Consider the following 19,379-nt stretch of genomic DNA (forward strand, 5'->3'; position numbering starts at 1 on the left):
CGCCGAACTTCCATCCCTCGTCGGGTCATCGTCGCCGTCACCGTCGTCGTCGTCGCCACTCACCTCCATCTCCGCCCTCTCCACCACCACCACCACCATCCTTGGCGACGCAAAGCCTCACCTCGTTCATGTCGACATCCGTCTGATCAAGCTCACTCCAAGCCCTCCTTTCCTTTCCGTCAAGCGGCCCCCTCCATCCAGCTCCTCGCTCAGGCCTAGCTGCTTGCGCATTCGTCTGCTCTGTCTTGCCGACGCTGCTGCCGCCATGTCGTCTCACAACCACCACCCTTCGCCACCCGCGTCGCCCGGCTCCTACCCCGCCACAGCCACAAGCGACCTCAACTCGGCCAGGTCGCCAGGCTACCCCTCGCCTCCCGCTTCGCCCCCGCAATTCCTCCAGGACGATGTCGCCTCTTCCTCTCGCAAGGTATCCGGTTCCGCTGCAGCCGTCACGCGCTCTGCTTCCACCTCGTCGCGTTCCGCGTACGCGCCTCCTCCCCAGCAGTCCGCCGCCGCCTACTCTAGCATGACCGGCGCGGCTGCCGCCCTCGCTCCCCAGCACCACCCTCCCAGCAAGCTCGCCACAGGCGGCCAATCCCACTCCCATCGTCCCGTCTCTGCCATGCCCACACCCACCGAGCACACCTCCTCCGCCGCCGCCGCTCGCTCCGCCGCTTCCGCAGCCGCCGGTGGCGCCTCCAACGTCTTTGCCAGCATGAATCCCAACTACACCGAGCGACGCGCAAGCGCACATCCCACCATGTCCACCACCCACAACTCCACCAACCCACCCGTCCCCGCACACATCGACCCCACCACCACGCACGCACTCAACTCGGGCATCCCCATCACCTCCCCCGCCGCCCTCTCCTACTTTGCCGCTCACCCGCGTCGACAGCAGGTCCACTTTGGAAACTACCTCCTCCTCCAGACCCTCGGCGAAGGCGAGTTCGGAAAAGTCAAACTGGGCGTCCACAAGGAGTGGGGCGAGGAGGTCGCCGTCAAGCTCATCAAGCGCGACAAGGTCGCCTCCGACGCGCCCCTCAACCTCGACGACAACCCAAACAAGGACCCCGCAAAGATGTCCAAAGTAGAACGCGAGATCCAGGTGCTCAAGGATGTACGCCACCCCAACATCGTCCGTCTCTACGAGGTCATCGAGTCCGACCGCTACATCGGCATCGTCCTCGAATACGCCTCCGGCGGCGAGCTCTTTGACCACATCCTCGCCCACAAGTACCTCAAGGAGGACCACGCCTGCCGCCTCTTCGCGCAGCTCATCTCGGGCGTCTCCTACCTTCACCACAAGAAGATCGTACACCGCGACCTCAAGCTCGAAAACCTCCTCCTCGACCGCAACCGCAACGTCATCATCACCGACTTTGGCTTCGCCAACAACTTTGAGGACAAGCGCAACGACCTCATGGCCACCAGCTGCGGCTCTCCCTGCTACGCCGCTCCCGAGCTCGTCGTCCAGGACGGCCTCTACGCAGGCTCCGCCGTCGACGTGTGGTCCTGCGGCGTCATCCTCTACGCCATGCTCGCTGGCTACCTCCCCTTCGACGACGACCCCGCCAACCCGGACGGCGACAACATCAACCTCCTCTACAAGTACATCCTCGCCACCCCGCTCTCCTTCCCAGAGTACATCACCGCCCAACCACGCGACCTCCTCTCGCGCATGCTCGTCCCCGACCCCACCCGCCGCGCCACCCTCGAGCAGGTCATGCAGCACTCCTGGCTCCGCAACTACCGCGAGCTCTTCAAGTTCTCCGTAGACGACCTCGAGCGCGCCGCCATGGAGCAGCAGACCAAGAAGCGCCAGATGTACCGCCAGCAGATGATGTACCAGCATCAGCTCCAGGAGCAGCAGCGTCGCCAGCAACTCGAGCGCAGCCAGTCGGTGCGTCAGAACGTCTCCCACCTCTCCGTCGGTACCGCCTACACCACCAACACCGCCGTTCCCGCCTCCTCCTCCGCCGCCACCGCACATCGGCAGACGCTCCCCGTCAGCGCAACCGTGCCCGATCGTCTCTACGAACCCGTCGGCAGCGCCACAAGCGCTCCGCGTGTCACTGCCGTCCCGGCGGCTGCCGCTGCTCATCACGTCGCTCTGGAACCCGTCGCTGCCGCCCCACTCCCCCGCGCCACGACCCACGCCAACGTCGCTGCGGCCGCTCCAGCACCTCTCGTGGACCCCGTCACGGCACTCGGCAACGCCCGCGGCGAGCCCCGCACCCGTCTCGACGACGATGCTCCTGCTACGCGCAAGTCGGTCACGCCGGCTCCTGCGCCCGTCCGCGCCGAACAGCGCCGACCCGCCGCCCAAAAGGTGCAGCGCCACACCATCCAGCTCGAGTATGGCGGCGACGAGCGATCGCGCAACGATGCCGCTCCTGCTCCCACCGCCGCCGTCGCCTCTCCTCCTGGCTCGCGTCACACCTCGCAGTCGCATCGCAAGGTCAGCGCCAGCAGCACCGCTTCTCGCGCCTCCGACGCCGAGCGCGCCAAAGCTGCCGCCGACAAGCTCGCCGCCGCTGCCGTGCCACCTCCTTCGGTGCTCCAGCCCGCTCCCGCTCCCGTTCCCGTCAAGGCGGCGGTCATTCCGGCCAAGCCCGCGCTCGTGCCCGAGAGCGAAAGGATCATCGAGGCCAAGATCGAGGCTCGCGGCCCCGTGGCGCCGGACATGATGCGCTCCGTCTCGGCCAGCTCGGCCTCGCGCATCTCGGTGCCTGCAGCCATCGCCGAACAGGGCCCCGCATCCTCCGGCGCAAGCCGTGCACAGCCCACGTCGTCGTCGAGCACCAGGGCACGTGTGGCCAGCACAGCCAGCGCATCCTACCGTGCCTCCACCGCCGAGGGCACCAACGTGGCTGGTCCTGCGCCTGCCGCTTCGACTCAGGGCCAGCGCATCTCCTCTAACCCACTGCCCTCGTCGCAGTCGGTCGGTTTCCCCTCTGCCTCGACAGAAGCGCCAGCTTCGTCGACGCGCCCGCCTTCGGCCACCCGACCCGTCACCGCCGACAAGGGCGCCGCCGCAGCCACTCGCCATCGCAAGGGCATGTCCACCGACAAGTTCTTCTTTGGTCGCCTCCTCGGCTCCAACGGCGCCAGCCACGCCAATGCCAATGCAGCTGCCGTGCGAAGCGCCGAAGACAAGCTGGCTCCCACCGATGCGTCCGCCGACAAGAGCAAGAGGAACAGCGTCACTCGACCTGCCCTGGACCGCGCACCCAGCTCGAATAGCGCTGCCGAAAAGAGCAGCCGTCGCAAGGCGATGAGCCTCGTCGTTGGCCGCGCCAACGAGCCTTCGCCCGCCGCCTCGGACCGCGCGCGTGCGCTCGAGACGAGCCTTGCGTCCAACTCGGCTTCGCGCCCTTCCACTCGTGCCAAGGAAGACTCGGTGCCTGCCGCCAACACGCGCGCAGCTGCGCAAAAGCAGAGGAAGGAGTCGGGCAGCCTGGCTGGTTCCGGAAGCTACTCGACTTCGTCGGCCTCGTCCAAGCAGCAGCCTACTGGCAGCTCGCGTTACCAGGCGCAGCAAGCGGCGCAGCATTCGCAGGACAGGACCTTCTACGACGGCTCCACCATCGCCAGCACCTCCACCACGGGACCCTCGAGCAATGCCGCCAAGAAGGTCATGGACTGGTTCCGCAAGAAGAGCCTTTCGCGTGGCACGTTTAACGAGCAGCCGCCCCTCGGTCCGTTCGAAAGGGCGCCCGCCTCGCCACAAATTAACGGCGCTGCGCCTTCCACGCCCTCGGTCATCGTCACGGGTGCTCACGCCTCGCCCAGTGCTCATGGACATGGCCGTCACGCCGATGCGCAGACCGGCAGCGAAGGTGTGAGTGGTGCCTCGTCGGTGCCCTCGTCGCGCTCGGCTTCGGGCACGCACAGCGAGAACAGCGAGGCGACCGAGCTCACCCAGGCCACCAACCTCACCGACGCCTCGCACGGCGAGAGCGACGGCATTAAGTCGAGCGCCTCGACGGTGCAGCAGCAGGCGACGCCCAAGGCGTCGCTCTCGGCTGTCTCGAATGTGTCGAACGTGTCTGGCGTCGAGCGCGAGCGCCCGCAGTCCAAGCAGCAGCAGCAGCGGGCGCAGCAGGCTGGCGCGCGCGCGAGTGGCTCATCGGCGGCGGTTGTGCCGTTCAACGAGACGCAGCTGCGCTACCACCTGGGCGCGGTGGATCAGTCTGCGCTCACGTCGCGCTCGCCGATCGAGGTGCTGAGGGAGGTGCAGCGCGTGCTGTACGAGATGGGCATCGAGGTGCGCCGCGAGAAGGACGAGGACTTTAAGCTCGAGTGTGTGCGTCGCAAGCGCGCCAAGACGCTCATCAGTGCGACGCACGGTATTGGCATGAGCATTCGCAGCTCGGTCTTCCCTCCGACGCAGGCGGATGTGGAGCGTTCGTCGCGCATGAGCCACCGCGAGACGCTCACACCCAGCGCCAGCACGCCCGGTGGTGGTTCGCTGCGCAGCTTCCTGCGTCGCGGCTCGTACCAGGCGGGTGCGACGAGTCCCAAGCTGGGCGGGATGTCGACGCTGCCTTCTTCGCCGACGGTGGCGTCGCAGCTGGTGGTGGGCGACGAGAACCAGCCGCCGCCGCTGTACGGCGATGCCGCCGTGGACGGCGGGCAGGAGGTGCGATTCTCGGTCGAGGTGACGCGCATCAAGAACCTGCCCGGCCTGTACAGCCTCGACATCCGCCGCATGAAGGGCAACTTGTGGGCATACAAGTTTATCTACCAGGCGCTTCTTGACCGCGCCCACCTCGGCAGCAGCGTGGCGGCTTGATGCGGCCTTTCAAAGAACGCCGGCCGCCGTTACTTTTTTTTTTCTTTCATCGCATTCGGCCACCTTTTTTTGTCATACCCGTTTTTCCTCGCACTCGTCAATCTCTATACACACGTAGACATGCTCACACCTCGCCGACTTGTTCACCTTTTGCACCGCATGGAGAGGAAGGAAAATTGAGCGGAACGGGTGTGTTGTGTGGGTAGGGGGATGGTGGAATGCTATCTGTTGGTGGGTTGATCCGACTCGGTCGGACGGGTACCTGGATGGACGGCTCCTACCTGTACCATGCACGCCTCGCTCACTCAGTTGGTTTTTGCTCACTCGCTCGCGCCTGTACATGGACACACACCATCGTACACATTCGTTCCGATCAATCCATTGCATTCGCATCAACTCCTTCCGCCCGTGTCGTCGCACGCGACGCCCCAACACTATCCATCCGCATCGCATTCGCCACTTTTTTTTCGTCATACCCCCGATTTCTTGTCGCATTCGGCTCGTCAGTGTCGATGCACAGCTATCACCTTCTCGCTCTTTGCACAAGACAACTTTTCACAACTTTTCACCATGTTTCCCTCTATTCTGCCCGCACGAGAGGAGAAATGTCGTGACTGTGATGCAATACAAACTTGGTCAAGCGGTCCGAAGCGCTAGAATTGCACCGACGACAAAAGTTGATCCAGGGCAGCGACCAAGTTGGATCTGGTGCTTGCAGAGGCTTGCAAATGAAGGCCACGCGTAAGGTCTGGCGCAGGAGTACGAATTGAAAAGAGGATAGACATGCTCGCATCCGACGGTTTGCGTACCAGTGGTCAGGTTGAAGTTTGCACGCAACGGACGGGAGTTGAGCGGGAAGGTGGGTGTGTGTTGCGATAGTGCGGTCGGTGGCGTGCGACGAGCGTCTCCTGCTTGGCATCACCTTCTTTTGAGTACGCATGCGTCGTTGCATTGAGGCAGCCACAAAAGGGTAACGAGCTGATCAGCAAGCACCTCTTTGCCGCTGACCACTTTCTAATCGCACTTGGGGCCGAGAATCCTGCTGTCCCTGGACCTGTGCATGATGATCAAAATGCTGGCCACACAGACGTGATTGAAGCGAGCGGGCTAGATGCTGACACGAGGTTGGAGTTGGTGCAATTCAGACCGCACGAATCAAGCTACGCAAGAGAGTTGGTGCAACGACGCATGCGTACTCCAAACAGCGGTAGCACCATCCCACTTTCGCAGCTCGTTGACCGTGCATCGCACGTGCACCCGATCAAGCTCGTACTTGCACGCGGACCAGTCTGGTCGTTGAACGAGAATCTTGCTTGTTCTTGCCGTGCACCATCATGTTTCCGCTTCAAGTCGAAGAATGCTGTTTCCCGAGACCATGGAGGCCATCCACACGCAAAGTGCGTCTGTTGCTGAAAATCCTTGTCGCCTGATGGTCGCCAACGCCACCGAAGTAGTAGCAAAGCAATTGGCCATGAGACCAAGGCCTTCTGCTTGATGGCCAGTGAATCATGCACGTGCTGCTTCAAACAATGCCAAACTGATGCGGTGCAACTACGATTTTGGTGCGGTTCTGAGGCGGGGATGGTGGTGTGGTCGAGATGGATGTGCGACGGGCGTCATACGGATGCGTGAAGCGTGAGAGCAGCGTACAAAATGGTGTCAAGCTCAGTCTTGGCACTTGCACTTGCACTGCGTCGGTGATCGTTCAACTGTGTCCTTCGGTGGACTGGGATGATGGCCGAGACGATCTAGGCTCGTCGTACGCGGCCAACTGTGTTCAGGTTCGGGTTCGGGGCTTGACGGGTGGCGATCGAATCATCAACCTGGAACCCAATGGTTGTGAGCACTGGCTTTGGGGCTCATGGTCAAGTGGGCCGAGCTGACACTAGGAAGCGTTGGCGAAGGATTGGCCGCACAGTCGGAGCTAACTTGGCAAGCAAGGTACGCATGTTGATGCGCCTTGCACAGCCTGCATGCTTACGTTGTGATGTTGGGGCTTGGTGGCAAAGGGACTCGCCTCGATCGCTTGCCTCCTGCATGCGTACACCAACGCTTCTGTTCGGTGGGGCTGTGCCCATACGCGACGTGCGATCCACTCGCCGAAAGCGCCTTGTACGTTCGAATGCACTTGATTGCACTTTGCGGAATCGGACGATGTGGCCACCCGCTGGCGTTACACAGGTGTACGGTGAACGAGATCAGTGCCAGACGGCGGACCGCAGCAGCAGCCAAGATCAGCAGCGTCGTAGCGTTGCATCACATCACTGCGCCAACAGTCATCAAGATCATCAGACACAGCAGACACGATTCGGACAAGTGGAGTCCGTGTGTGAAGGTAACCCAATGTGTGCATAGGGGTATTGATTGCGGCTGAAGGAGCGACTCTGACTATGGCGCGTTGGTGGTGGGCAGTGAGAACTAGGCGTGATGATGCGACAAAGCGGACGGGGGCTAAGCTGGGGCAAGGTGAGGCAGATGTCTGGCGCGCGTGGGTGCTCATTCCACGGTTGGTGTGTTAATCGATCAAGCAATCACGCACGACGAAGCCGGTTCTCGTTCCGACTTTTGCTGCTGGAGCCGCGCCAGCATACGCTGCACACCGTCGAGTGAGGTAGCCGCCTCACCCTCGTCCCAGTTGACGACGATGGGGCCGTCTTTGATGCGCGGCATGCCGGCGTCCGAGTCGACGAGGTGTTGTGCCAAAGCGGTGCGTCGCTGCTCGTGTGCTTTCAAGTCGAAGCCACTGGGCGTATACCTCGGCTTTGCTCGCTTTGCCTCAATCTTTCCTTCAGACTGTTGGCTCTCGGCGCTGGACGCTAGGTAGTCGATGATGCTCCTGAGCTGGTGCGCGGTGGGAGGGTTGGCCTTTCGATCCACCACCTCGAGCTGGAATGCCGATTCGCTCGGCGGCTCAGCTGCCTGCCTCAGATACTCGGACGCACCCACACCGCCGCCGTTGGCTTCCACCACGCACGACTCGCCGTGCGACCCACTCGACGGTGCTGCCTGGGCAGTGCGTCGAGTGTAGTTGGTCAGCAGCTGCAGCACCTGTTTCGAAGCAGGCGAAGAGGCGTCATGACTGGAATCAAGGTGTCAGTATGCGAAGGGTGCACAAGTAGGCATAGCAATACGCACAACAGTGTGATGATCGATGGACCCTTGTGGAAGCGAATCGACATGGCTCGGAGGATGATGGTTGAGAGTCGAGATGCACACGACCTGCATATGACAGCCGACCCCGCACAAATATATGTGGAGGCTGAGTTTCACTCTTCCTTGTCTGCATCAATCAGACTCCCTTCGACACGACTACATCTTTGGCATAACGACATCGCATCGAGAGAGCATGGGGCGGCAGCCTTCCGCTTTGCACGCTGCTGGTGGTGGTATAGTGGCTCCGGCTGCTTCGGCGCTGTTGCACGTCCCGCTCGACGTATGGCTGCTCATCCTGCGCCATCTCCCTGCCGCCTCCTACGCTGCCCTCTCGCAGGTCTGCCGACGTCTGCTGCATCTGATCGACCAGCACGCATGGCGTGTGCTGCTCCTCTCTCTCTACCCAATCATATCGCTGTCTTCCCTGGCGCCGTTTCACCGCGAGTACGTCGAGCATGCGAAGCGCACGCGCTCATCGCGTCTGGCCGCACGCTCACTCGAATGGTTCGTCTGCCGCCACGCCGCACAACTGCACACCAGCTGGAACGAGCTCGTGCTCGAGGCGCAGTCGATCGACCTGCCCGCAGCGCTGAGAGCCAAGATCCCACCCGCCGGTAGACCGCGATGGCAACGTGGCGACTTTGCAATCCCCACGCTGGCGATCGGCGACTCTTGGACAGCCGTCGGCGTGCGATGCGACCTCTTCATCGCCCCCACACCCGGCCCCACCTCGCCTCCTGCGCTCGAAGCGAGGTTCACGCTGGATAGTCGCTCTCAGCCCGGAACGATGCTCACACCGGCCCAGGGGAGGGTGGCGGCCAAGACGGATCCATGGCACGACATCACCGCCATTCGACCCGTCGACGCTGCCGCATCCAGGCTGGTCGTGGGGTACGCGGACGGCAGCGTCCAGGTGCTTGCTGTGCACTCGTCGAAATCAGTCGAGGTGCACAAGACGTTTGCATCCATGGGTCGATTCGAGATCGCAGGCGTATCCGTCTTCTCGCCCGAGCACGATGAGGAGGCATGGATCGCATCCATATCAAAACGCGGGCAGCTGCGCGTCCACCTGGGTGCGGAGTCGATCGCGTGGCAGATGGATGAAGACGGCACAGCTTCCCCGACCACCGACACTCCCGACTCGGAGTCGTCGCGCTCCTCTACACCGCGCAGCTTTCGCAGTGCTGCGTTTAACAATGCACCCGCCGAAGGTGGTGTGGGCGCGCGCGCGTGGTCGGTACTGCTGCACGAGCGGTGGGTGGCAGTGGGAATGACGGGCGAGAAGGCGGTGTACATCTATCCGCTCCTACGCAGCGCAGGGCTGGAGCTGGGCGAACCGATGTACGTCGGCACGCGGCAGCGCACGTCTGTGTTTGCGCTTGCCACCGCGCCTGCGCACTCGCACATCCCATCCTGGCTCCTCTTTGCCGGATTCTATGACGGCTCCGTTCGCGTCTACGACACACGCAGCCTCAACCAGCCCGGCCGAAGGAGACGAGAGATGGATGCAATCGCCGTATTGAAAGAGCACCATCCTACCGATGCCGTATACAGTTTGGCGTTTGGTGGGCCGCGTGCGCACCTCCTCATCGCAGGTGGAGCACGTCACGCCCAAGTGCGCGTATTCGACATCGAGTTCCTCGAGCACTACACCGTTCCGCTCCTCGACTCCCCCGGTGCCACCAAGCCCAATACAGGATGGACCGCTTTCGCCCTCCCCAGCACCGACAGCCCACAGTACGCAGTGGCTGCCACACCCACCCACCTCCTCGGCGTCACGGACCGCAAATTCTGGTGGCTCAACTTCGCCTCTCCCCTGCTCACACACCCACGCTCACCGCCAATAGCGTACTTTGGCCATGCAAATCCCGAGCTGCTGTACTCATCCTGCACATTGTAGAAATTGCATCTTGCATCACTTGGTCTTCTTGTGCGCCGGTGGCTCCTGGCGCAGCGTCAACCACAGAGCGGTGAAGACGACAAAGCTGAGCGAGGTGCTGAGCGCGCCCGTGATGTAGGGCCAGCTCGAGCTGAGGAAGCGCGGATACTCGTCGTGGTTAAACGGCCTTACGGGCGCCGTATCCTTGGTCTCGACAAACGACAGTCCGGCACGCTTGAAGTTGACGTGCAGCGTAAACACGCCGTGACGGTCAGGAACCTGGAAGGTCGTAGCGAACCTCGTAAATGCACCGCTCGTGTCGCCCTCGACGGGATGCGTGTAGTTGGCCGCATCCTCAGCGGCAAGGTGCGCAGTGATGTACGGATCCAGCATACGGAATGCCACCTGGATGTCGAGCGTCTTGTCTGCCGGAACCCAACCGCGGTCAGGGACGTGCTGCACCAAGTCGAGGCTGTAGTAGACATGGTCCTTGATGCGGTACATCGAGTTACCCGCTGCAGTCTCTTCGTAGTCCTCGCGAACGTCGCTGGCGTCCGAGCGCACGCGGTGGTGGTGCGTGCCCACCACCTTGAGCACTCCTCGCTCCTGGAACGTCCACGCTGTCAGATCACGCACCACCTCGCGGTTCACCGTCTCGCCCCCCGCAAAGGCGTCCGAAAGAAGATCGGTCGACCCCACAAACACGGCGCGTGCGCTGTTGGACGCCAGCTGGAATCCAGACACGAGCGAAACGATCGACCCAGCGCCCGTCGACACACCGGCCACCAGCTCGCGCTTGGTCTCGAGCGCCTCGACACCTGCGCGGTTGGCCACCCAGCCGTTCTTGCCGAGCTTCGAGGCGGACTTGGACTTGACCACCGTCGGCACCGCACGCGGCGTGGACACCACCTCGGAGCTGACGGTCTCGCCGTCGATGATGCGCGTCGTCGTCACCGTGACGGGTGCAGGCGTGGAGTAGGACGTCGACTCCACCACTGCGTCCTGCTCCTTGACGAGCGCAGGTGCTTCGGACGAGTAGCTCGTCGCGGGCGGCACGACCAGCGGGAATGCGAGCGGGTTGGCGCCCACGCGGTGCACGATGCCGCGGTACAGCAGCGGCTTGGTCTGTGCAGCCAGCAGCGTCTCCTCGGCAAACACATTCGTATTGGGCACAGGTCCACCCGCAGACAGACAGGCCGTGGACGACTTGCCTCCAACCAAGACGGTGGTGTGGTTGCCCGCATCCAGCTGCGGACTTGCGCGGAAGTGGTCGACGAGCGCCGTTGCGCGCTCGTCGAACTCGAGCGAGAACTCGCGCGCAAGGTCACGATGCATCTCGCTGGTGCTCGAGTCGAGAGCGACGAGCATGTTTCCGCCGCTCTTGAGGTACTCGACCAGCTGCTGTGGCGACAGGTCGGCCGCGAGCGACTTGGCTGCCGGCGAGAGCAGCACGAGATGGTCGAACGACAACACATCGTGCTCTACGAGCTGCGGCTTGGCATCGCGCGGCGCCTTGAAGCCTACTTGATATCCGCGCGAGGTGAGGCCTTCGAAGAATGTCGAGTACAAAGGCTTGGAGCTGGGCTCGACCACGACGAGCACACGGTTGCCCGTGGCCGACAGAAGCGCCGAGGTGAGTGTGCAGAAGAGCGCGAGCGCTGCGAGCGCGAGGAGCGAGCAGAGCGCACTCGCTCTCCTTGCTGCATGCTTGACGATGGCCATCTTGAGGGTGCGACAATGGGTCGAGACCGAGATGAAGAGATGGTTGGGCAATGGAAAGCGTCGGTCGCAGCACGAGCAATTGAGAGGGCGTCTGTGCGTGGCGCCGCCTCGGAGCTCCAGCTCACCACCGCCTTTTCTTCTACTCGCACGAGTCGGCGCTTCAATTGTGAGGTCTAACATCTTGAACATTTTCGAACAAGTCGGCTCGGCTGAGTTGGGCTTCAAGGTGAACCCTGACGACACTTGCTCATCGTCCCCACGATCATCATCACGAACGCCGCGCGACACCATGCCATCGCTGGCAGAGCGCCTCGGCGCAGGTACTGCCGAATCTTCTTCTGCAGATGCACCGGCGGCAGACACGCACGACAGCCTCGACAGAGAGCAGCAGCTGCGCGCACGTCTGCTCGCATCCAAACGAGCGCCTCGCCCAGCCAACGACGACCGTGGCGACGACACACGAGATGACCCGTACCAGCGCAATTCACGCGCCCGCTCCCGCTCGCGTTCTTCCTCCCCACTTCAGCACGACCGGAGAGACAGATCCAGCCGCAGCCCCGTACGCCAGAGACGTGCGTCACCCTCCTACGACGCTGAACCCTCGACGTCCAGCATGCCACCTCCGCCACCGCGGCCGTTCACACATCCGGAGCGGCGGGCTCCCCGACCCCAGGCCGACCGATGGGTGCCGCCGCCGCGTCCCGACGGCGGGAGTGCACGAGGGCGCGACGACCGCGACCGCTCCGACTCCCGCAACGGTGGTGGCTGGGGCGGCTCGCGTGGCGGTCGATACTTTGACGCTGACAGCGACGACAGGCAGGGTGGCGATCGCAGTGGCTCGTCCGAGTATGGTGCAGCGCAGTGGAAACGTCTTCCGCGCGATCCATACGCCTCGGCGGGCAGCCACAGCAACGGCGGTGGTGACGGCGGCTTCTTCGCCTCGCGCAACGAGCAGCGCAAGAACTCGAATGTCTCCATCTGGCCGCCCAGTCCGCCGCATCCTACGCTCGAAAGCGACGAGGAGCGCGAGGAGCGCAAGCGCAAGCGCAAGCACGAGAGCTCCTCGAGGCGACATCGCGACTCGGATAGGGACAGGCATCGGAGCGAGGGCAAGCGCAGCGACAGGCACTCGTCGTCGCGCAGCCATCGACACCACTCGGAGCGCGATCGACATCGCTCCTCGCGCTCGTCCCGGTCGTGCCGCGACGACCGCGACAGCGACCGGCACGCGCGATCCAAGCGCAGCTCCAGGGCGTCGAGTGCGTCCGAGTCTGGCTCCGAGTCTGATGCATCGCGCACGCACCGTCGCCACTCCAAACGACGCGACTCTGACCGTCGTCACCGCTCACACCGCCGCTCGCGCTCAGCCTCGGCTGCTGGCCACTCGGACTCTGCTCCTCACGCCGGCGGGACTAGTGATCGACGCGGCTCAGTCAGCTCAGCGAGTTCAGAGGAGGTTGGACCTACGCTGCCTTCGACAGGCGCAGACGGGAAGCCGATTGATCCGCGCGCGTACGGAGGCGCGTTGCTACCCGGCGAGGGGTCTGCGATGGCGTCGTTCGTGCAGGACGGCAAGCGCATCCCGCGTCGTGGCGAGATCGGGCTGTCGTCGGACCAGATCGAGGCGTACGAGAAGGCCGGCTACGTGATGAGCGGCAGTCGACACCACCGCATGAACGCCGTGCGCATGCGCAAGGAGAACCAGGTGATCAGTGCCGAGGAAAAGCGATCCATGCTTAGGCTCCAGGCCGAGGAAAAGGCCAAGAAGGAACGCGAAATCGTCAGCCAGTTTAAGGAACTCGTCGACACCCTCCAGCCCGGTACCGAGTAATCTAGGACGTAATGGAATTTCTAGATGCCATGCCATGCGAGTGCGACGTCGACGTGTTGCAGTGTGGGGTCGGGGGTGTGTAGGGATGTGCAGGGAACGTGCTGTGCAGTGTCGAGTATGATGGAGGGTAGGATGGATCGGAGGGTGGAGAGGGCTTGGGAGGTGCGTGGAAGGAGGGGCAGGAAGAGGTGGACTGCGTAGGCGCTTGTGAGTGCGTCGATCGACTGTGCAAAAGCCTCGTCGTCGACTGGGTCTTCAGAGGTGATGCGTAGGGTGAGCAGTCCAAACGAGCTCTGCCCCGCCCTGGACGTGGTCACTGTATGGACAGCCTCCATGCCAGCTACCACCGCACGCGTACGTACAACACGCACATCGCAGTCCGATCCCACATCATCCTCGTCAACCTCCACCGCTGATATCGGTGGTGGAACGCGGCCCGTATGTGCAGTGAGTTGCCACTCGATCAGTGTTCCTCGTGGCAAAGCCGCACGAGGAAGAGTGACCATCAACAACCCCACTTGCTGTCCCTCGGTCTTTCCCATCCATCCCTCCCCTTCCTCTTCCTCGTCTTCGACACATTGAGCGAGCCAGGCGTGTCTAGCCATCTCGAGCCTAGCATGCACATCCTCCGCATGCTCGATCCAGCAAATCCCGCCCTCGACCCAACCTCGCTGCACCTTCCTTCCGCCCAAATCATTCACCGTCGCCTTGACGATCCTGCGCGCATGCTGGATACTCAACGCCGCCTGGGTGGGTGCATCCTCTGGCAGCGATAAATCCGCGGGTACCAGTCCGATCTGTCCTGCCACCCAGATCTTTTCCGCCACCAGAAGGCTCTGTGAATACGGTCCGATGTTCGCAGGTGCCCAGAACGAACGCCCCTGCACATGCAGCGCGCGTCGATCGAACACCATCCCACCCTCCGGCGCGGTGTCGAACGCAACGATGCTCAGCACCAGCTCACAACCTGGTGGGAGCGGGAGCGCTACACATGCGCGCGTGGGGGGCGAGACACCAAACTGCTCGCGGTACACCGCATTGATGCGCGAGAAGAGCGTCTGCGACCGCACGTACAGATTGACATGCGCGATATGCTCCATCCCCAATCGCTCAGCCAACAGCAGCTTGCGCACCGTATCGAAGGCGGCACGCACTTGGTCCTCAACCTCTGCTGCCCCAACGCCCGTGATGTTGGACAGCACCACGTACCTGCCACTCCTCCGCGCCGATGGCGCCGGCAACACCGATGCCGGAGAATCGACTTCCAGCCCCGCTGTCTTGGCAGTAAGCTCCTGGATCCCCGACTCTGTCGACGCTTCGTCTTGGTACGCCGCACGAGCTGCAGCGAGTGTGCGTTCACCCAGCGCATCGAGCAGAGGCGGTGTAGTCGCTCGGGTCTTGGACTGCTCAACATCCTTGGGCACGAGCACGGCGTTCTTGAGGCGCAGATAGCTGACGCTTCCAAATCCGCTGTCCGAGTGCACGACGGTTTCGACGTCTTGCAGGTCGATGCGCTGCTTGAACAGCGGCGAGTCGACGGCAAGCGTCTCGTACTCGCCGCCCTCGCCACAAACGTGCGCGCCATACATGGCCGCCAGCCTCGTGAGCTTAGGCTGCATCTGACCGAGCGTCTTGCCCAAATCGCGCTCATCCAGACCGATGCCGGCGACCTTGATGAGCACGGCGACGAGCCCGGCATCGAGCATCTCGGCGTACAGCTGCGCCTGGTCGCGCTGCCACAGAAACGTCAGCGGCGTGAGGCCGAGGTCGGGCCGCAGCGCCACATGCTCGACGCGCACGCGCTGATAGTTCGACAGGATCGCGCCCACCGACACGGCCTCTACGTCGGGATGGTGCGACTTGACGTCGCGCAGCAGGTGGTACAGGTCCTCCGTCTCGTCGTCCAGAGCCTCGCCGTGGGTGCTGGACGAGGAGGAGGCGGGCGCACGCGAACCGTACTCCGAGCGCTGGTTGACAGCCGTGCCCTTGATTTCGCGACGATAGAGCGGCAGACCCAAGGCAGCAGCAACGAGGTGCACTGCATCGTGTCCGACCGTCTGGTACATGTACGAGTCGAGCTCATCCTTGGAGCCTGGCGGTGCGAGCGTTGCTAGCGCCACAAGCTCGTGACCCTGCTGCACACAGTGCACGAGGTTGTAGCACGAATCCTTGCCGCCACTCAGCAGGCCTACCACCTTCATCGTGCCGTTGTCCTCGAGCCTGTGTCGTCGGTGCCGTCGATGCTGGTGGTTGAGTGTGATGATGGTCGAGAGCATCTTGGCCAGCCAAAAAAAGCCGCCGAAAGCACCATAAAAGGGTCCAGGTGGAGGGTTGATTATGTAAGCCCAAAAATGCAGAAGAAAGTCCAGCGGACGGCAAATTTCGAGCATTTCTCCACTTTTTCGCGCATCTCCGGATCGGCTTCGGACGAAGAAAAAGATGAGAAGCACACTTCCTTCCTGCTCAGCCACCACAATACCTTCGCCCTGCAAGGATGCTCAACAGATCAATAGCATCGGTCGCCGCAGCAACAGCAGCAGGGACATCGTCTCTAGCAGGCTGGTCCGCGTCGACGTCCCGCGCGGCTGCTTGCTCGGCTGCTCTCGCACGGCAAGCTTGCACGATCTGCTGCATGCCGCCACCAACGCACATCGCCGTGCTCGGTCGAGGCTTCCAGACGTCTGCCCTCGTCGCGAGGGGTGGCCCGCCACGAGGCGGCTCCAAGTCGGGCGGAGCGGCTCGCTTCGGCAGCGGCAAGGGCAAGGACAGGCGCGACCGCTCTGGCAAGCCCCGATTCGGCGACAACCGGGGGAAGAAACGCATCGAGGCCGACTTTTCGATACCCGAACCACCCACCGCACAGCACGTTGCGCGGCAGCTCGTAGACAAGATCGAGTCGTTGTCGGGCAACCCTCATTTTCCGGCGCAGCTCGTGGTGTACGGGATCAAGGGCGATGCAGCGCGTCAAGTGCTGCAGCTGTATACACCGTCCAAGACACCACTGGCGGATCAGGAGCTGGCATTGAAGCTGTTCAGGACGTGGTCCGAGGAGGCGCAGGACGAGATGATGAACATCGCACTGCTGCACGACGGCGGGGAGGTGCATCGGCCCGTGGTGTTTGGCTATCTGCCGGACGCCATCTCGTCCTTCACGGTCGAGGGTGAGGCGTGTCTGGGCCGCTTCTGCCTGTCTGCGTTTCTGGACTGGATGGACAGCGGGTACGCGCGCGTCGAGACGTCCGGCAACGCAGGCGAGATCTCGCTGGCTCGGTCGCAGCTGATGCTGCTGCGTTCGTGCATGGATCTGCGCCTTCCGGCGCACCAGTATCCGCGCGCACGCACGATGCTGCGCAGCATCCACCTGCACGTCGGCCCGACCAACTCGGGCAAGACGCACGGCGCGCTCGTTGCGCTGAGCAAGGCGCGCACGGGCGTCTTCGCCGGTCCGCTTCGGCTGCTCGCGCACGAGGTGTGGGACCGCTTCAACACGGGCACCATCTCGCCCGGCGTCGCGCCGCGCGCCTGCAACCTGGTCACGGGCGAAGAGCAGCGCACCGTCGACGCGCTCGCCGGCCTGGTGAGCTGCACGGTCGAGATGGTGTCGACTTCGAGCAGCGTCGACGTGGGCGTCATCGACGAGATCCAGATGATCGGCGACCCGCAGCGCGGCTTTGCCTGGACCGCCGCCGTGCTCGGACTGCCGGCCAAGGAGCTGCATCTGTGTGGCGAGGCGAGCGTGATCCCGCTCATCGAGAAGCTCGCCGAGGCATGCGGCGACCACCTCACCATCCACCGGTACGAGCGTCTGACGCCGCTGAGCGTCGCTGACGAGTCGCTCCACAACGACCTGGCTCAGATCGAGCGAGGCGACTGCATCGTCGCGTTTTCGCGCTCGGGCATCTTTGCGCTCAAGCGCGAGATCGAGCAAAAGACGGGGCTGCGGTGTGCGGTGGCGTACGGTGCGCTGCCGCCCGAGACCAAGGCGGAACAGGCGAAGCTGTTCAACGAGGGCAAGCTGGACGTCATGGTGGCGAGCGACGCCATCGGCATGGGTCTCAACCTGCGCATCAAGCGCGTTGTGTTCGACACGCTCACCAAGTGGAACGGTTCGGAGGAGGTGACGCTCTCTGCTAGTCAGATCAAGCAGATCGCGGGGCGTGCGGGTCGTTACGGGACGCAATCCGCCTCAACCAAGCCTGCGGATCTGGGCGGCATTGTGACCACGCGCCACGAGCACGAGCTCGAGGTGCTGCGCGCCGCGCTCGCATCTCCGCTGCGTCCGATCACGCGTGCAGCGATCCAGCCTGCGCGCGAGGCGCTGTCTCAGCTCTCGGCGATGCTGCCCAGTGCCAAGCCGGGCGGTGGGCTGCGTGCGCTCTCGCAGCTGTATGCCGACGTGGCGCTGCTGGCGCGCATCGAGGCGGCACACTACTTTGTGGCCGACTTTTCGCAGCAGCTCGCCATCTCGCCGCTCGTCGAGTCGGCCTCGGCAGGCATGCTGACCGTGGCGGAGCGCGAGACGTTTTCGAATGCACCGGCCAATATGCGCGACGAACGCGTGGTGGCCTTTCTCACCTCGGCGGTCGCCCAGTTCTCGCGCGGCGGCCTGGTGCGCTTCGACCAAGCCGCCGACGCACTGGGCATGCTCGAGGTGGAAGAGCAGCTGGTCGAGCTGATGGAACAAGCCACCGAAGCGCGGCGTCGCGCCACCGAATCGGCCAATTCCACCGCCCCACCCAGCGACCCCCTTCCGCTCGTAGCCTACCTGGGCCACAACAGCGGTGCGGGTGGAGGTGGGAGTGGCGCGCATCCGCTCATCAACATCGCCACGCTGCTGGTGGTGGAATCGCTCCACCGATGCTTCACCCTCTACCTCTGGCTGAGTTTCCGCTTCCCGCTCGCCTTCTGCTACCGTGCCGAGGTGGACCGGCGCAAGAAGCGCGCCGAGATCGCGATCGATTTCGTGCTCGAGGGCATCCGATTTGGAAGGGCCAAGCGACTGCAGGCGCTCGGAAGGGCACCACCACCGCACAAGCGATAGCATCATGCAGAACACAAAAGCACAAAATGGCGTGTTAACCTTTCACAATGCTCTCGAGTCAGAGTGGGGGGGGGGGGGGGCGAGCGGTGGTTATTAGGTCAGAGAGAGGCCAAGTAGGCATGAGAGAAGACGGAGATGCGCAGCCGCGGACACGTGGGTGGGGGGGTTGGAGGCCCACATTCCAGTCCAAGAAGCACGAAAGGTCTGGGCGTCTTCGCTTGGCGCTGCGCCCCCCCCAAGCCGCGTGCGACCAGGCGCGTTTAAAAAAAGAAAAGCGCGCATCTCTCCGCCAAATAACAATAAATTCTCCGCAACCCCCCAATCCCACCCCATCCCACCGCTCCCCACCACCTCCCCACCGCAATGCTTTTGACTACCATCATCACCCTGACTCTCTCATGGTCCTTTCCACGAAGCGTGAAAGGAGATGAGGGTGTGGCCGGGAGAGAGAGGGAGGGGGAGAGTTTTGTGAAAAAAAAATTCACCGGCGGAAGGGGAGGGGGCAGCAGGGCGGTGTTGGGTAGACGGCGACGCACGCGGGGTCTTGGCATTCCGTAGGCTGCGCTGCGTCTTATCGGCTTATCTCTTGGCAGCCTGTCGATGCGCACGTCAGATAGAGCCAAAAAAACTTATTCTCCGCTCCGTTGCTCCGTCGCTCCGTTGCTCCGGGTTTCTGTGTGCGGTGCTACGATATGCACGAGCCTGGGCCCCCACTCATTGACACTTCTTGGCATCCCGCCTTACCCCTCCCACCATCCGCTCGCCCGCGTTACGCAAGGCCTGCCAAGCATCCACTAGACGTGCATGCGACGCTCGGATCGCCAGTCCAATGTCATGCCAGCATGGCAGACCGTCGGCTTATGCGCATTCCACTCCATACACCGCATTGCATCACTCCCCCCCCTCCCCCCCCCCCCCCCCCCCCCCCCCCCCCCCCCCCCCCCCCCCCCCCCCC

General features: G+C 63.2%; 7 protein-coding genes across 7 annotated transcripts in view; 4 read left to right on the forward strand and 3 right to left on the reverse strand.

Moving 5' to 3' along the window:
- Positions 1–4,798, forward strand: part of PAN0_020c5898 (serine/threonine-protein kinase KIN4) — a gene marked incomplete at both ends in the record, with an annotated part of 5,484 nt that extends 686 nt beyond the window's left edge. Inside the window, one exon of the mRNA XM_014798592.1 lies at positions 1–4,798. This exon is cut by the window's left edge and continues 283 nt beyond it. Within this exon, the coding sequence (XP_014654078.1) occupies positions 1–4,798 (4,798 nt within the window).
- A 2,523-nt stretch (positions 4,799–7,321) lies between these two features.
- On the reverse strand, positions 7,322–7,977 carry PAN0_020d5899 (uncharacterized protein; the record flags this gene model as incomplete). Its single annotated transcript, XM_014798593.1, has 2 exons — positions 7,322–7,877; positions 7,934–7,977. 2 exons carry the CDS (start codon positions 7,975–7,977, stop codon positions 7,322–7,324), a joined length of 600 nt encoding a protein of 199 aa, XP_014654079.1.
- Positions 7,978–8,144: 167 nt separating this feature from the next.
- Positions 8,145–9,851, forward strand: PAN0_020c5900 (uncharacterized protein; the record flags this gene model as incomplete). Its single annotated transcript, XM_014798594.1, has 1 exon — positions 8,145–9,851. The coding sequence occupies one exon, from the start codon at positions 8,145–8,147 to the stop codon at positions 9,849–9,851; it is 1,707 nt and encodes a 568-aa protein (XP_014654080.1).
- Positions 9,852–9,866: 15 nt separating this feature from the next.
- On the reverse strand, positions 9,867–11,552 carry PAN0_020d5901 (oligosaccharyl transferase beta subunit; the record flags this gene model as incomplete). Its single annotated transcript, XM_014798595.1, has 1 exon — positions 9,867–11,552. One exon carries the CDS (start codon positions 11,550–11,552, stop codon positions 9,867–9,869), a length of 1,686 nt encoding a protein of 561 aa, XP_014654081.1.
- A 289-nt stretch (positions 11,553–11,841) lies between these two features.
- On the forward strand, positions 11,842–13,383 carry PAN0_020c5902 (DUF926-domain-containing protein; the record flags this gene model as incomplete). Its single annotated transcript, XM_014798596.1, has 1 exon — positions 11,842–13,383. One exon carries the CDS (start codon positions 11,842–11,844, stop codon positions 13,381–13,383), a length of 1,542 nt encoding a protein of 513 aa, XP_014654082.1.
- A 20-nt stretch (positions 13,384–13,403) lies between these two features.
- Positions 13,404–15,659, reverse strand: PAN0_020d5903 (meiotically up-regulated 71 protein; the record flags this gene model as incomplete). Its single annotated transcript, XM_014798597.1, has 1 exon — positions 13,404–15,659. One exon carries the CDS (start codon positions 15,657–15,659, stop codon positions 13,404–13,406), a length of 2,256 nt encoding a protein of 751 aa, XP_014654083.1.
- A 218-nt stretch (positions 15,660–15,877) lies between these two features.
- Positions 15,878–18,424, forward strand: PAN0_020c5904 (p-loop containing nucleoside triphosphate hydrolase protein; the record flags this gene model as incomplete). Its single annotated transcript, XM_014798598.1, has 1 exon — positions 15,878–18,424. The coding sequence occupies one exon, from the start codon at positions 15,878–15,880 to the stop codon at positions 18,422–18,424; it is 2,547 nt and encodes an 848-aa protein (XP_014654084.1).
- Positions 18,425–19,379: the final 955 nt, after the last annotated feature.

The sequence above is a fragment of the Moesziomyces antarcticus genome, assembly GCF_000747765.1.
Source record: "Moesziomyces antarcticus DNA, scaffold: scaffold_v10020, strain JCM 10317, whole genome shotgun sequence".
Classification (NCBI taxonomy): domain Eukaryota; kingdom Fungi; phylum Basidiomycota; class Ustilaginomycetes; order Ustilaginales; family Ustilaginaceae; genus Moesziomyces; species Moesziomyces antarcticus.